This window comes from Culex quinquefasciatus, chromosome 2 (genome assembly GCF_015732765.1).
Source record: "Culex quinquefasciatus strain JHB chromosome 2, VPISU_Cqui_1.0_pri_paternal, whole genome shotgun sequence".
In the NCBI taxonomy this organism is placed as follows: Eukaryota; Metazoa; Arthropoda; class Insecta; order Diptera; family Culicidae; genus Culex; species Culex quinquefasciatus.
The window spans coordinates 105122796-105140403 of record NC_051862.1 but is presented as its reverse complement, the minus strand read 5'-3'; the positions used below and the strand labels follow the sequence as shown (position 1 = coordinate 105140403).

At 45.9% G+C, this 17608-nt stretch overlaps 1 protein-coding gene and 1 long non-coding RNA gene across 2 annotated transcripts in view; both read left to right on the top strand.

Moving 5' to 3' along the window:
- The window catches only part of LOC119766164 (organic cation transporter-like protein), a 328301-nt gene extending 318336 nt beyond the window's left edge, over nucleotides 1-9965 (top strand). Inside the window, exons 8-9 of the mRNA XM_038250574.1 lie at nucleotides 9234-9419; nucleotides 9954-9965. Coding sequence (XP_038106502.1) covers nucleotides 9234-9419; nucleotides 9954-9965 — 198 coding nt within the window. The remainder of the gene's footprint in view (nucleotides 1-9233; nucleotides 9420-9953) is intronic.
- A 4096-nt stretch (nucleotides 9966-14061) lies between these two features.
- On the top strand, nucleotides 14062-15202 carry LOC119767137. The gene is made up of 2 exons (XR_005277347.1): nucleotides 14062-14708; nucleotides 14776-15202. It is a non-coding gene; the product is annotated as an uncharacterized LOC119767137 (long non-coding RNA).
- The last annotated feature ends 2406 nt before the right edge of the window (nucleotides 15203-17608 follow it).

The following is a 17608-nucleotide window of genomic DNA, read 5'->3' as shown; positions in this document are numbered from 1 at the left end:
TTTACTTAATTTAACTGAATTTAACTTAATTTAACTAAATTAATTTTAATGTAACATAATAGAACTTAATTAAACTTAATTTAACTATTTCAACTTAATCTTCTATCTTCTATATATATAAAAATATCGACGGTTTTTTCGAACGCGCATCAGTTGATAACGGAAAATCGAATCGGAGCGCTCTTTGTTGCGTTGGGTTCATATAAGCCCAAGGAAGGATTTACGCTAATAAGTTGACACTTTGGCCACTCTGGAACCGATTCCGGAAAATCTGCAGATTGTATGGGAAAAGCTGCGTAAAATCAAATTTTGATCACAGGAGGCTGAATAAGCAAACAAGCAAGAAACGTCAGGAAACCAAAAAAGGGGAGGACGAAGTTTGCCGGGAAGAGCTTGTTTAACTTAATTTAACTAAATTTTACTAAATTTATCTCAATTTAACTTAATTTAATTTGATTTAACTAACTTACTTTTTCTTTACTTTTACTGCTCGTACAACCTCCGGGTCATGAGCTGTCTCCAGATGCGCTGCCACTGAACTCGGTCTTGGGCTGCTACTCTCCAATTCCGACTCGGAACTCCCACACTTCTCAGATCTTCCTCCACTTGGTCTAACCACCTCGCACGTTGCGCCCTCCGCCGCGTTCCAACCGGCTCCGAATTAAACACCAACTTCACCGGATTGATAGTCTGGTTCGGTTGGCGCGCATCCAGCGCGTCCGGCATTCTTGCGACGTGTCCGGCCCACCGGATTCGGCCAGCCTTGGCGACCTTCCGAATACTTGGCTTGCCGTAGAGTTGCGCCAGCTCGTGGTTCATCCTTCTCCTCCATACAGTGTTCACACGCACGCCGTCAAAGATCGTCCTAAGCACTCGCCGTTCGAAAACTTCAAGCGCTTGCAGGTCCTCCTCGAGCATCGTCCACGTCTCGTGCCCGTAGAGGACGACGGGTCTTATCAGCGTTTCGTACATGGTACACTTTGTACGCCGGGAAAGGTGACCAGACCGTAAGGTCTTGTGGAGTCCGTAGTAGGCACGACTACCGGTGATGATGCGCCTCCGAATTTCTCTGCTGCAGTTGTTGTCCGACGTAACCAACGATCCGAGGTACACAAACTCCTCCACGACCTCGAACTCGTCGCCGTCGATCGTCACGCTCGGTCCTATGCGAGTCCTAAGGGACTCGGTTCCTCCTGCCAGCAGATACTTCGTCTTCGCAACATTCACCTTCAATCCAACCTTATCCGCTTCCCGCTTCAATTCGGTGTACCGCCTGGCCACATCCTCGAACGTTCTGCCGACAATGTCCATGTCGTCGGCGTAGCAGATGAACTGGTTGGACCGGTTGATGATCGTGCCCCGCATGTTGAAGCCCGCCCGCCTCATAACACCATAGCCCAATGTTGAAACAGCTCTTCGCGATCGACCGAGTCGTACGCGGCTTTGAAATCGATGAACAGGTGGTGCGTCGGGATCTGGTACTCGCGACATTTTTGCAGAATTTGGCGTAGCAAAAAGATTTGGTCCGTCGTCGATTTCCCCTCCACGAAACCGGCTTGGTACGTCCCAACGAAATCCTTTGCTCGCTCCGACAGACGACAGAAGATGATGAGACAGCACTTTGTAGGTCGCGTTGAGAATAGTGATGGCTTGATAGTTCTCACATTCCAACTTGTCCCCTTCTTGTAGATCGGGCATATTACTCCCTCTTTCCACTCCTCCGGTAGCTGTTCTGTGTCCCAGACCTTGACTATCAGCCGGTGTAGACAGGCCGCCAGCTTGTCCGGGCCCATCTTGATGAGTTCAGCACCGATACCATCCTTACCCGCTGCTTTGTTGTTCTTCAGCTTCTTGATGGCATCCTTAACCCTCATCGTGGGTGCTGGCTCGTCCTCGCCGTCCACCATACCGCTGACGTCGTTTCCCCGTCGCCCTGGTACTCCGCCTCTGGGCCGTTCAGGTGCTCGTCGAAGTGCTGCTTCCACCTTTCGATCACCTCACGCTCGTCCGTCAAGATGCCTCCGTCCTTGTCCCGGCACATTTCGGCTCGCGGCATGAAGCCAGTCCGGGATTGACTAAGTTTCTTGTAGAACTTACGCGTTTCGTTGGAGCGATACAGCTGTTCCATGTCCTGGCACTCCAACTCTTCCAGGCGGCGCTTCTTGTCCCGAAAGAGATGGGTTTGCTGTCTTCGCAACTGTTTGTACGACTCCTTGTTCCCACGGGTGTTGTGCAGCAGCCACTTGTCCCGCGCTGCTTTCTTCTCGTCCCAAATCGCCTGACATTCTTCGTCGAACCAGCCGTTCCGTCGAACTCGGTCCACATACCCGATGGCGCTCGATGCCGCTGCGTTGATGGCTGCTTCCATATGGCTCCAGCAGGCCTCCAGAGGGGCTTCAGCGAGCTCGCCCTCGTCAGGCAACGCAGCTTCGAGTTCCCGCGCGTACTGGGTAGTGACCTCAGGATCCTTGAGCCGCTCCAGATTATACCGCTGCGGGCGACGGTACCGGATCTTGTTGACCTCAGACAGGCGTTGGCGCAGCTTTGCCACCACCAGGTAGTGGTCCGAGTCGATGTCCGCGCCACGGTAGGTTCTGACGTCGATTATGTCCGAGAAGTGCCGACCATCGATGAGAACATGGTCGATTTGCGTCTCCGTGTCGTTTGGTGATCTCCAGGTGTACTTGTATAGGGGTGTGCTGGAAGAAGGTACTACGTATGGCCATGTTTCGGGAGGTAGCGATATCGATGAGTCGTAGGCCGTTTCGTTCGTCTGCTGGTGGGCGCTGAACCTCCCAATAACCGGTCTGAACTCCTCCTCCTGGCCGACTTGAGCGTTTAAGTCGCCGATGACAATCTTGACGTCGTGTTTTGGACACTTCCTGTACTCGCGGTCAAGAAGCTCGTAGAAAGCGTCCTTGTCATTGGCGTCGCTTCCCATGTGCGGGCTGTGCACGTTGATGATGCTCAGGTTGAAGAATCGGCCCTTGATTCTCAACCGGCACATTCTGTCGTTGACTGGTCACCACCCAATCACGCGCTTCGCCATTTCGCCCAGCACGATAAAAGCTGTCCCCAGCTCGTGTGTGTCGCCGCCGCTCCAGTACATAGTATAACCCCCGTACTCTTGGTGGTCCTTCCCCTTCCAGCACACCTCCTGCAGCGCTACGACTTCGAGGCCGCGGACCCGAAATTCGTTGAAAAGAATGCGGTCGCTCCCATCGAAGTTGAGGGACCTGCAGTTCCACGTTCCGAGTTTCCAATCCCTGGATCCCCGAAAATCGGGTCGGCGATTGGATCGGCTCGCATCTGGAGCTCTCTGCACTACTGTTTTACAACTACAACTTTTCTGAAGACACCAAAGCGCTATCTCGTCATCCCGCCAAAATAAAAAATCTGAACCACCCTAAAATTTGGACCACCCTAATGTCCACCATACCAAAAGATGCCCCTATTGACCCTGATCATTTGTCCCGAAGACACCAAAGTTTAATCAGGCCTGCCCAATTTGGTCTTCACATTTTGATTTCATGTTTTTGATGGAATCGGTTCTCAGATGACTAGTGAACATAACTTTACCAAAAGTTTGAAAAAATATTTGTACAAGTCGTTTTTATCTACATTTTACGGCAAAAATCAATCCGGCCCGCGGGCCGGACCAATTTTTCACTTAAAACTTACATAAAAACGACCCGCAAAAATATTTTTTCAAACTTTTATCAAAGTTATGTTCACTGGTCATCTGAGAACCGATTCCATCAAAGAAACCATGAAAAAATCAACAATTGTAATTTTGACGATCAAAATGTGAAAATTGAGCTGAAAAGGTTGGGCAGGCCTGCTCTAAATCTTAACGTGTGGCCGCTATCAATTTTGTCACGCTAGATTTCGGTTTCGACCACTGTGCAGTGTTACAGTCCACTAAATTCCGCCGTTATAATTCCACTGCCGACCGAGTTGCGGTGGCAACAGACATTTTTAACCCGTATTGGCCTGGGTTTTTTTTCAAAAAATCATATCTCTGCACCATTTAATTCGATTTTAGCTTTCTTAGACGCAAAAGAATGGTGATTAGTTTGGCTATTTGGGAAAAATAGTAAGAAGTTTCAAAAAACCAGCTGTTAAATACCAAGTGACTGTTTTGTAATGAAATTTGATGTTTTGTAACCCTGACAACTAACCCTAGACAAGAATAAGTGTACTTACCCTAGTTACCTAACCCACCTGTAAAACGAACACAAATTACATGCAAACACACAAACACACAACATACCAATTTGTAAACCCTACACCAAACATGTAAATACATACAGACAAAACGACACAAATTGTACAGACATACACAAACCCCAAAACCAGCACCACTGCTACGCGAGATCTGTCATCTCGGCGCAGCATAATCGATGTAAACAAAGCATAATTGAATAAAAAGTAAGTCTACAACGAACCGTTGCGGAGTTCAGTTCGCGTCACAGTAAAATGCGAAGTTTTACTTGAACCAAGTCCGAAATACTAGTTAGTACGTGCGGGAGTGAAGGAAAAGGAGTAAGGAAGTTCATGCAGGAAGAAGGTTCTGGGAAGTGAAGTTTGGGGACACAGGCCGTCGGTGATCCGGGACGGCCGAAACTTATGTCCAGTGCGTGGACATAATTTGGTCCTTCGAGCCGGATCGAAGAGACTACCAGTGCCGGTGTGGAAGGAAAGTCCGCCGGAGCGTGAACACCCCGTCGTCGCACGGGTAACAAAAGTGTCCCCGAAGAACAAGTGCCCAGAACAAAATGGCCCAAAGTGCGCGGAACTGAAGCGTCCCCAGTGACCATTTTGTGCCCGAAGGAAAATGGTGGGAATTGGGACAAGATTTCTCCATCATCACCAGCAAAGTGCATCGAGTGAAAGTGTTCGTAGTGACGACGACAAACAGCAGTGCGTTTACCAACACTTGCTCGGTCTGTTTATGTTCCACACACGCAAGAAGCATAACCCACGGTGGGTCAAACCGGCAGTTTTGTGAAAAATAAAAGCGCAAAAAGTTTTCGCAAAACATCTAGCAAAATTTCTGGACACATTTACCGGAAGTTTGCGTGCGCGTGTGTGACCGGAAGTGACGCCACGAAGACAAAATGGCAGAAGAATTGGTGAAGCAGAAGTCGATCTTGCTCGACTCTCTGGCCATACTGGAGCGTTCTGCAGTTTGCGGACCGGAAGTGATCCTGACGGAGGAACCGGAAGTGTGGGAGAAGCAGCTGAACGAAGTGTACAACCGGTACTTCGACATCGTGGCCAGGCTTGAGGTGATGACGTCAGCCAACCTGAAGCTGGAACGAATGGAGTTCGACGGCAAGTACTACGCTCTTTCTGCCCACATTTTGAACTCGTTGGTACTTCCGCCTCTGCCCACGTTGCCTTGTAATGCTGCAGCGCAACCCCACGGCGGTTTCTCAACCGTCGCTTCTCAAGCCATTTCGTCGCCGCTGCCAGCACAGCACAGTTCCTCCTCCGAATCTACGCCAACCTCGTCGGTTCCTGTTACGCCAAAACCGGAAGCGCAGCCAACAAGTGGTTCCTCAACCGCTTTGCCTACCCGGAAGTCAACCAGGCGACACCGGAAGCCCAAGCATTCAACACCTGCTGTGCCAAAGCAGGCTGTACCAGCGTCCAGTGGTTACTCAGCCACCGGAATCACATCGAACGTTACGCTCAGCATTCGCGCCAAGCCACCAATGCAGTCTGCTGCGCCAAAGCAGACAGTTCCAGCTCAAGCAAGTTCCCGCTCCAGGCCATCAACGAAGCCTGTCGCTCCCACAGTGACAGCAGAAGCGAAGCCAGCAAGCAGTTCGTCGGCAGTCATCCCACGCGACGGGAAGCTGACGAAGCCGTGCGCCAAGCGCGGCAGCGACCATCTCCGCCTGAGTCCGACATCCGTAAGCCACTTTCCCATGGGACGGATCCGGTAAGTCGAACCAGTTCAAACCCAAGCTACTTGCGATCGCACAATCAATCCTCCTACGAATGTTCCGGCACGCACTGCCGATCGTGCAGCGAAAAGCACTACTCTCTCCCACATGCGAACCAATCGCAACCCGTTCCATCTATGCCAAGCCGGAAACAGCGCCAAGTTTCTCGGCAATCTCGGTCCGCTTCGCGTCCTCACGTCCATCCAGAGCACTACGCTCGCTGCTTGTTGAACAATGCGCCTCGAGTCCTGCCTCGGGCTTTCCCCAATTGCGAAGAGCTGCTCTTGCAGCTGACGAACAACCTACATTACGCTACGCACTCCTACACAATCAAGCTTCCCCACAAGCACATCGCCGAGCGCGCACAGCTCGGGCACGTACGAGAGGTCGACTGCGCCAAGGTCGATGCTCTGCTGCAGTGCGTTCTCACGCACACACAGGCGAACTCCGCTCCTACGCTCAGTGCCGGCTTCGAGGACTCTTGTCGCTCGGAATCGGACTTTCTTGAAGAAACCCCTGGTCACAGCATCCAGGTCAACCCCACCACCATCTCGTGCACCAGTTTCCAACCGCTTCCGGTCTGTGCGGACATGTTCCGGCAGATTCTGGTCCGACCGTCGGGCCAGTTGTTCCCGCGAATCTGGTGGCGTGACTCTCAACCGATGAAGGCATTCGAGCTGCAGACCGTTGCACACGGGGTCAGCAATGCCGTCAAGCCCCACAAAAGAATCGTACCACACCCCACTGGCCGTGCCAGTTCCACGACGTGAGTCCACCGAGGATCGTCGCATCGTGGCAGATAAGGATAGCCCTCTCAATGTGCCCTGCGAACCCGCTTCCGCAGGATTTCAAGTTCGTCAGCGCACGATGGAGCTACGAGAGACCAGCCTACTCCGAGATCTGACCCCAAACCCAACCGTCGCAGCGGTCGGTCTGCACATGGCCGACTACGAGCTGCTCAAGCTGTCGATTTGGACGATTCAGATCGACAAAGCACCACCCGTGCCAAACGGGACAACACGTGACTGCCAGAAACTCACGCGCGATTTCTGCAGTGCCCACCAGTTCCGGAATCTCACCAGGCAGATCATCCGGAATCGTCGTTTCCGCCACCTGGGCGGGATCGGACCACCTCGGCTCAGCGAGAGCCATCCACGCCAAGCGTACCGGCGCCGCAAGCATGGTTCTTCCATGGCGGCCGGCCAACACACCCAACAAGCCGAGAAGCAGCGCGCCAAGCTGCAAGGTAGCCAGCCCATCGCACGACGCTTTCGCCACCGGACGAAGCGACATCATCACCAACCGCCGTTGCTGTACGGCACGAGTTGCGATGGCGGCCGGCTACCCTCACCACGAACACCAACCCGCTGGAGCGGATTCCAGCAACTCTCGCCACGGTATACGTCGCGCTGGCACAACGACATCCAGCAACTTCGGAGACGTCACATCGTCGTCCGAACACAAGCAGCGTTGTTCGGGTTACAGCGGTCATCACGAGCACCGACACGACCCAGCGAGCTGTCCTCACACTCTACCGGTCCCGGTGGAGCCTCACGCATCCGCACGTCAGTCGAGTGGACTCCTGGCCTCGCACGGGGAACGAGCCGCCGGCGCGAGATCCGGTTTCACTCTTTAGAAGAGTCGCCAGTCGAGTGGACTCCTGGCCCAAGCTCGGGGGAATCGAGCGCGTTCCTGGAGCATCTGTAAAGAGGAACAAGGCCTCGCCGTGCGGGTTCGTGGAACCCCGCGGCTGGGACTTGATTACAGGCAAGTACCCATTGTGTTCCTTCTTTACCAGACCCTCAGTCGCCCATTCTTTCCAGCAACAACCACACCAGCTGAAGAATGCCGCCCGACAATCCACCGGAGCGCCAGAACCGTCGATCCAACCCAGCAGTTGTACGAGGAGCATCTTTAGCCATCAAAAAACCTCGTCACGTGGGTCTGGGAGACAAACTGGACCCCGTGACTGAGACTTGACTCAAGTTAAGTACTCGCTTACCGTACCAGCAGCCCCTGCGCTCACCTCTTCTCGTTACAGCTTGCCACTCGGATGTCTACCGCCGGCTCGACGTCGGCCACTGGAAGCTGTAGCGGGAAAACAACGAAGAAGATGCTTCAACCTGACTACCACAAGTGATCGTCATCTACTTGACCACCACATGTCTCGTCCATAAGTGTTCATTCGCGGTTGCGCCCGTGAAAACTCTAATTTCATTGGCGGCCGGAATGTTAAATACCAAGTGACTGTTTTGTAATGAAATTTGATGTTTTGTAACCCTGACAACTAACCCTAGACAAGAATAAGTGTACTTACCCTAGTTACCTAACCCACCTGTAAAACGAACACAAATTACATGCAAACACACAAACACACAACATACCAATTTGTAAACCCTACACCAAACATGTAAATACCTACAGACAAAACGACACAAATTGTACAGACATACCCCAAAACCAGCACCACTGCTACGCGAGATCTGTCATCTCGGCGCAGCATAATCGATGTAAACAAAGCATAATTGAATAAAAAGTAAGTCTACAACGAACCGTTGCGGAGTTCAGTTCGCGTCACAGTAAAATGCGAAGTTTTACTTGAACCAAGTCCGAAATACTAGTTAGTACGTGCGGGAGTGATTAGTGTGAAGGAAGGAGGCATGCAAGGAGCGGAATAAAGGAAAAGGAGTAAGGAAGTTCATGCAGGAAGAAGGTTCTGGGAAGTGAAGTTTGGGGACACAGGCCGTCGGTGATCCGGGACGGCCGAAACTTATGTCCAGTGCGTGGACACCAGCTTAACATTTAAAAAGTCGTATGAAAACTTAAAATGCTGTTTTGAGGGCCTCGGGACCAAAGAGCCTATGTCTGAAAATATGTTTACCTGATTCCTCGGAAAATTTTACATATTATATTAAAAAATGGTAAAGTTATGTTTTCAAATTTCAATTTTTGGAGAACTTTTTTTCCGGTTTAGGCTCTTTTCAACTGCACTTTTCTTCATATTTCATATTTTACGGCTCTGGTTAAAGGTGGATAAATTTACATATTATCTAGCAAAAAGCTTTGTAAAATTACATATTAAAGTTTGAAGTCACTGTGAGTTATTTAAAAGACTTGAAATATATTTAAAATAAAGAAAAGTAAAACGTATTCTGTTGCTAGAGTTGATCTTCATTTACAAAGACAAATAAAAATAAGTAAATGTTATTGATTTACAGAAAAGTATTACAAATATTTACATTTTATTTAAAATTAATTCAAGCTTCATTTTCTTTTCAGATTTGGTTACTAGGAGCACCTTTCATAGGAGCGACAATCATTTTTGGACAACTTATTCCACAAACGGCATTTGGGTCACTAACAATCATTGGAGGAATAATCATTGGAGGGATTCATAGTCCTCGTACACATCCATTGGCTAAAAAGAGACATTTTACGAAGAATCTATTTGCACTTCAAAAACTGGTTAGGAGCAGAAAACAAAAAATGAAAGTACCCTCATTAATTTAATTGTTTGATTGAAAATAAACAAAATAAATCATGCATCTGAGAAAGTAAAACTAATGTATCATTTAGGTAAATTGTAATGGTGCAAGTTAACAAACCGTACGAGGTTTCTAGTGCAAGCGAACCTGAAACCTTGAATGCCCGCCAAAAAGTCAATTTTGTTACATCCTAGTAAACATGTCCTATGTTGCATTTAAAGAGCCATCATGTAAAACTGGATTCAACGTAATGCATGTATGTCATGGAAATGGTTTTGATTTTGTTGTCAACTGACAAATTTTGATGTATGAAAGTCATGTAAATGAACATTTAATGTAAAATATGCTGAACGTAAATTTCATTGACACTTAAATTTGTTTGTTTGTTTTTTTGCCGGGTCCCGTGGTGTAGGGCAAGCGTGGTTGCCTCTCACCAAGTTGGCCTGGGTTCGATTCCAGAAGGTCCCGGTGGCATTTTTCGAGATGAGATTTGTCTGATAACGCCTTCCGTCAGACAGGGAAGTGAATGTTGGTCCCGGTCTAACCTAGAGGTTAGGTCGATAGTTCAGTCCAGGTGTAGGAGTCGTCTCCTGGGTCCTGTCTCGGTGGAGTCGCTGGTAGGCAGTTGGATTCACAATCCAAAGGTCGTCAGTTCTCAGTAATCTGTACACCCACGTGCATAAGTACCGGCGCATAGATAAAAAGGTGCAGGTGGCTATGTTCTACATGACCAATATGACAAAGAAATTTGTACAAAACTCTTAAAAGTAAATCCATTTTTATTTATATTTTTTTAAATCTTTGCCAATTTATTTAATCATAAATAAATAATTATAATTTAATGTTTTCAATAATTGGCACCTCTGTGGAAATAAATTGCCAAATCAAAAACCAATTACCAGTATCAAAAACCATGCATTTTGATACTCATATTGCCCAAATTCCGGGTGTGGCCAATCCTGCCAAAATGGTCATTTTCATTACCAGTATCAAAAACCATGAATTTTGATACCCATATTGCCCCAAGTCGTATGGTTCGATAAATGTCCCCGGTAGAACCTTCCCTAAGGGCACTGGCCACTCTAGGTGTGGCCGATATCCTACCAAATTGTTCCCAATCACTTCGGTATTCCGGTGACCGTTTTGGCAACCGTCAATAACTTCTTGGACCTCCTCTCAAGTTTGTGCACCACCTGTTTCTTTCAACGTGTGCGTGTGTGTGTAAGCAATAAAATTCCCAACGTAAGGACCGTCTTTGATGAAAGTCTGATGTACACTAAATCCTCCAGAGGCTAACTTTTAGCTTAAGAGCGAGTCCACGAGCAAAGCATACCCATCTCGCATCGACCTCACCAATCTGCCTGAAATTTTCAGGGGTTGTTTGTACATGTAGAACTAGCATCTGGCAAAAATATGAGCGCTCTAGGTCAACGGGAAGTATGGCAAATCGGGATACTAGGTTTGAAGTTTTAAAAACGTCAAAAATCTTAAAAGGCTATAACTTAAGCAAAATTCAATTTAATTTCAAAATTCAAAACTCATCTGAAAGGGCTTAAAAAATGCAACAAAATGCAGGGTAGAGCATCCAAATTGGTCAGACCTAAAGGGAGTTATTGGCATTTTAGTGAAAAAATAGCATAATTTTCAAACTCAAATAAAAAAAAAGACCCATCCAGATATCAACTCGGTTCGACCTGCAGCTTGTAGGGGACATCTGGGACTACCATCTGAGACTAAGAACGCTTTGGGTAAGGCAGTTTAACATATTAAATAGACACTTTTACTTTCAGTGAATTTTTTGGTTGTAAATTTTTGCTCGTGGGACCCCTTAGGTCCCATTTTCTGGTGATAATTTTATCATATTCGTGTTCCTGAGACAATTTTACAATAGAAACATGCATAAAAATGTTTATTTTCATCCAATTTAACCCTTTAAAAAATAAAAGTTAAAACAAATTTTTGAATCACATTTATTGAAAATCAAGTTCGTTTCCAAGGATACTAGATGACACCAGAAAAAATGCAGCTTCTTAATTTTTTTTAACTTTCATTTTTTAAAGGGTTAAAATGGATGAAAATAAACATTTGTGTGCATGTTTCTAATATAAAATTGTCTCAGGAACACGAATATGGTGAAATTATCATCGAAAAATTTGATCTAAGGGGTCTCCGGAGCAAAAATTTACAACCAAAAAATTCACTAATAGTAAAAGTGTCTATTTAATATGTTAAACTGCCTTACCCAAAGCGTTCTTAGTTTCAAATGGTAGTCCCAGATGTCCCCTACAAGCTGCAGGTCGAACCGAGTTGATATCTGGATGGATCATTTTTTATTTGAGTTTGAAAATTATGCTATTTTTTACTAAAATGCCAATAACTCCCTTTAGGTTTGACCAATTTGGATGCTCTACCCTGCATTTTGTTGCATTTTCGAAGCCCTTTCAGATGCATTTTGAAATTTGAAATTAAATTGAATTTTGCCTAAGTAATAGCCTTTTTAAGATTTTTGACGTTTTTAAACCTTCAAACATAGTGTCCCGATTTGCCCTACTTCCCGTTGACCTAGAGTGCTCATATTTTGGCCAGATGCTAGTTTTATATGTACAAACAACCCTGAAAATTTCAGGCAGATTGGTGAGGTCCAAACGACGTCCCATACAAAGGGGTATGCCCTGTTCGTGGACTCGCTCTTAAATAGTTGGCCCGGCATTCACGCAACAGAAACAAAATGTCACGCCGAGGGCATGCGACGGTAACGCTACATTTTCGAAAAATTTTGCATTGACACCGTAGATAGAGCTTTAAGACAAAGTCCTTTGTCAAAATCAGGGCTGATTTCTAGGTTAGTCAAGGGTAGTCACCGACTAACCAGTTATTTCAAAAAAATAAAAAAATAATTTAATTTAAAAAAAATTTTTTAAAAAAATTTCTGCGCCCTCGTAAAAACACTACACCGCCCTCAGGAGGGCGCTGAGTCCGAAAATTGCACTTTGCAAATTTGCCAAGTTGCTAATTTGTGCTGAGCCTCAATGACAGTGTTATGCCGCCCCAGGAAGGCGCTAGGGGGTAAGTCAACAATTTCCATTGAAAAAAACGCCCTCAGAGGACGCCTAGGCACCCAGGTACCAAAATTTGCAAAATAAAAAAAATCGCCCTGGGAAGATCAGGGCTGATTTCTAGGTTAGTCAAGGGTAGTCACCGACTAACCAGTTTTTTTCAAAAAAATAAAAATAATAATCTAATTTAAAAAAATATTTTTAAAAAATTTACTGCGCCCTCGTAAAAACACTACACCGCCCTCATGAGGGCGCTGAGTCCGAAAATTGCACTTTGCAAATTTGCCAAGTTGCTAATTTGTGCTGCGCCTCAATGACAGTGTTATGCCGCCCCCAGGAAGGCGCTAGGGGAGTAAGTCAACAATTTCCATTGAAAAAAACGCCCTCAGAGAGCGCCTAGGCACCCAGGTACCAAAATTTGCAAAATAAAAAAAATCGCCCTGGGAAGATCAGGGCTGATTTCTAGGTTAGTCAAGGGTAGTCACCAACTAACCAGTTTTTTCAAAAAAATAAAAAAATAATTTAATTTAAAAAAATATTTTTAAAAAATTTACTGCGCCCTCGTAAAAACACTACACCGCCCTCATGAGGGCGCAGAGTCCGAAAATTGCACTTTGCAAATTTGCCAAGTTGCTAATTTGTGCTGCGCCTCAATGACAGTGTTATGCCGCCCCCAGGAAGGCGCTAGGGGGGTAAGTCAACAATTTCCATTGAAAAAAACGCCCTCAGAGAGCGCCTAGGCACCCAGGTACCAAAATTTGCAAAATAAAAAAAATCGCCCTGGGAAGATCAGGGCTGATTTCTAGGTTAGTCAAGGGTAGTCACCGACTAACCAGTTTTTTCAAAAAAATAAAAAAAATATTTAATTTAAAAAAATATTTTTAAAAAATTTACTGCGCCCTCGTAAAAACACTACACCGCCCTCAGGAGGGCGCTGAGTCCGAAAATTGCACTTTGCAAATTTGCCAAGTTGCTAATTTGTGCTGCGCCTCAATGACAGTGTTATGCCGCCCCCAGGAAGGCGCTAGGGGGGTAAGTCAACAATTTCCATTGAAAAAAAAACGCCCTCAGAGGGCGCCTAGGCACCCAGGTACCAAAATTTGCAAAATAAAAAAAATCGCCCTGGGAAGATCAGGGCGGATTTCTAGGTTAGTCAAGGGTACACACAAAAAAATATTACACACAAAAAAATATTACTGTAATGACAAAAGTAACTTACTCTCGAAAAAAAAGGTGGTCAATATTTGCTACATTAAAAGTTTTTTTCTTGTTCTGAAAATGAAAACTTTTACTGCTACAGTTTTTGAAAATCTCATTGCTTACTGAATTAAAAGTTTTAACTTTTAATTTGACTATATAATTTCTTTCATTTTGTCGTTCTCGTGTAACCGTCGACGCCTAAGTCCAAAATGTAAACAAACGTTTAGGTGCAGGTGATTTCGGTGGTTAGTGAGTGGTTGTTCACGACGGCAATCAATGCCGAGCGCGGCCACAGCCAGGACATAAACCACGACTTGGACGCGGAAACCTTCGAAGGAGGATGGTGCGAAAGCGGAACAGGTTTTGGGATTTAGGGGAAAGTTGGTTTTCAAAAGGATAAGGCCAGCTTCCTGCAGGACCTGCAGCTGTTTCACGACCGGAATGGGTAAGAAGGAAGCTTGGGTGTTTGGTGGCGTTTGTGATTGATTTTGTTTGTTTTTGTAGGACGCCGTTTATGCGGTTGCCGAAGATCGGAGGTCGGGATGTGGATTTGCACCGGTTGTATTCCCGGGGTGGAACGCGGTGGGTAGACGAGATTGAAGTTGAAGCAGATTTGCATCCGCTTTTTGAACAAGTACCAGTTAATTTTAACGGTGAGGAGAAGGATCCGACGGAAGAGGAAAACGACGAGAAGCGGCATAATCGGAGGTGGTAAGTGCGGATGTTGCACTCGGTGCCGGCGGTTTATGACCATCAGCAGCATCATGTGCCGGAAGTGATGGCGGGTCAGTGTGGGATGTCCTGAGGGTCAGCAGTCCATTTCTCGTCACGGGGCATGTTTAATGAGTATTACCTAAACATCCGGAAGAACAGTTTGCACCAGTTCTGGAAGGACCGTCTGTACAAAAGCCGCAGGTCCTGGAACTGTCGTAATCGGATTACTTCCAGAGGTTGGAGCGAGATCCGACGAATCTGATCAAGAACATCTACCTGGAATACCGAAGAAGTCACCGGTGAGTATTGAGAATGTGTTCAGTGTCTTTTCATTTACCAATTTCATTTACTTTCAAACTCTTTCAGCAACTCCCACCCGCAAACGCTCATCTCGCGATGGCGCAGCTTCTATCGGATGAACTTTGACGGCGAGTTTGCAACATCTGGGAGGACGAAGTGATCGGGAACTATCTTTTCAGGCCGAGTTTCAGGCGCTTCACTTCCCAGCCGGAAAACGTCGACTTCCCTTCCCGAATCAACAACCAATGGCCAATTCCTCCAAGCCTGTCCAGATGATGGCCGGCAACGAAACCACCCTGTTCTCTACATCGTTGTCGAGCTCCAAAATGAAGGGCGCGATGTTGCTGCCCTACGAAACGTCCATCCGTAGGGGTCTTCGGACGCGGAAGTTAGCTAACCATAAGCAGATGCGTTAAATACAACAATAAAACCAAAACATACTGTTTTAATATTAAAATATTGAAATAAAATCCATCACATTTTTCGAAAATCATCACTGTAGTGTTAAGTGTTTTTATTCTTGCGATGAAAAGTTTTTTCTTATATGAAAAGTAAAAGACTTTTACCGATACAACGATTTGGTTCCAGAAATGCATGGTAGTATCAAAAACTTTCCAACTTTTAAATTAAAAAGTTTGAACTTTCTACGAATATTCACCAACGCGAACTTTTAATCCAACGAACAATCTTTTTAAATTTAGAGTATTTTTTCTTTGTGTGTATGGTAATGTCAAAAGTAACTTACTTTTGAATTAAAAAGTTGTTAAAATTTGCTACATTAAAAGTTTTTTTCTTGTTTTGAAAATGAAAACTTTTACTGCTACAGTTTTTGAAAATCTCATTGCTCACTGATTTAAAAGTTTTTACTTTTAATTCGACTGTAAAATTTCTTTCATTTTGACGTTCTCGTGTAACCGTGTACGCCTAAGTCGCAAATGTAAACAAACACTTTGGTGGGTCCGGTGGTGCTGGTGAGTCTGGGACGTAAAGCAAAGCCGACCGCGGCAGCAGCCAGGACTCGGACGCGGAAAGCTTCGTGAGCCAAACAGCAGCAGCGGAACGCCTTCGAAGGAGGGTGGTGCAGGAGCGGGACGAGGTCGAGTGCTCGAAAAAGACAAGGCCAGCTTCCTGCAGGAACTGCAGCTATTCCACGGCCGGAATGCGTAAGAAGGAAGCTTGGGTGTTTTGTGGGGTTTGTGATTGATTTGTTTGTTTTTGTAGGATGAGAGGTAGGAATGTGGATTCGCACCGGTTTATTGGGTGGTGGTGGCCCGGGATTGAAGGTCAATTCACGTGAGGACTGGGGCGAGATCATCGAGGAGATGGCGCTGCCGAAGCGTTGCGTGAACAACGAGATTGCGTTGAAGAAGATTAACTTCCGGTTTTTGGACAAGTACGCGAAAGTTTATTTTCACGATGGGCCTCCGACGAAGAGGAGGACGACGGAAAGCTACATAATGGCGTCATCCATAAAGTATGTCACGCAAAAATCGGCCAAAATTAACCCCCCCCCCTATATCACACTTTGTCACATAAGGTTGAACCCCCCCTCAAAAAATACGTCACATTTTGCCAGACCCCCCCCCCCTTGTTTTTGATGGGATTTTTTTTAATAGTTTTTATATCTTTACCGGGACCGTGGTGTAGGGGTAAGCGTGATTGCCTCTCACCCAGTCGGCCTGGGTTCGATCCCAGACGGTCCCGGTGGCATTTTTCGAGACGAGATTTGTCTGATCACGCCTTCCGTCGGAAGGGAAGTAAATGTTGGTCCCGGACTAACCTAAAAAAAAAAGGTTAGGTCGTTAGCTCAGTCCAGGTATAGGAGTCGTCTCCCTGGGTCCTGTCTCGGTGGAGTCGCTGATAGGCAGTTGGACTAACAATCCAAAGGTCGTCAGTTCGAATCCCGGGGTGGATGGGAGCTAAGGTGTAAAAAGAGGTTTGCAATTGCCTCAACAATCAAGCCTTCGAACACCTAGTTTCGAGTAGGAATCTCGCAATCGAGAACGCCAAGGCAATGCTGTAGAGCGAATAATTTGATTTGATTTTTTGATATCTTTAAACTCTCATAATTTTGGTATTTTTGGCAATTTTATTATGAAAAAAATAAGTTAAATTATTCTAATAATTCATTTCTTAGAATAAACATTGCGATATACAAAAAACAGTTTTGTATCTTTTAAAAATAAAAGACCTGGTATATTCAAGTATTGAAAAATCTTGAAAACTGTTTTTCACAGCTTTGTATCTAATAAGTTCACCATTTATAGCAGTTTTCTTATGAAGACCCTGCTTTCAAAGCATTTATTTTTATCAAGCAAGAATTTGCAATATATTGGAGTTCCAGCTGAAATTTTTTTACTATATAATAAATTATAACGTGATACCGTCATCAGCGGTGACATTGGTCTGGTGGGTGAGTTTGCGTCATACTAAAATGCAGAAATTTGTAAGACCCAATATCACCCCTGATGACGGTACTTCGAAATAATAGTAAGCAAACAATTTTAGAAAAGAGGATTTAATATAATTGTGTACATTTATGCAATGCAATATTATGCAATCATAAAAAACCAAGCGTGACGTCACAATCTCGCAAACCCCCTCCCCTTCGTCACATCTTGTCACACCTTCGGCAACCCTCCCTCCCCCTAAGAGCGTACGTACTTTATGGATGACGCCTAATCGGAGGTGGTCAGCGCAGATGTTGCACTCGGTACCGGCGGTTTACAGCACCGGTGAGTATTGAGAATGTGTGCAGTGGCTAGCCAACTTCACTTACTTTCCATCTCTTTTAGCAACTTCCTGCCCACAAACACTCACGTCGCGACGGTGCAGCTTCAGCCGAATGAATCTGGACAGAGGGCCAAAAAAAATCTGTGTCATTCTCGAAGTAGGATTA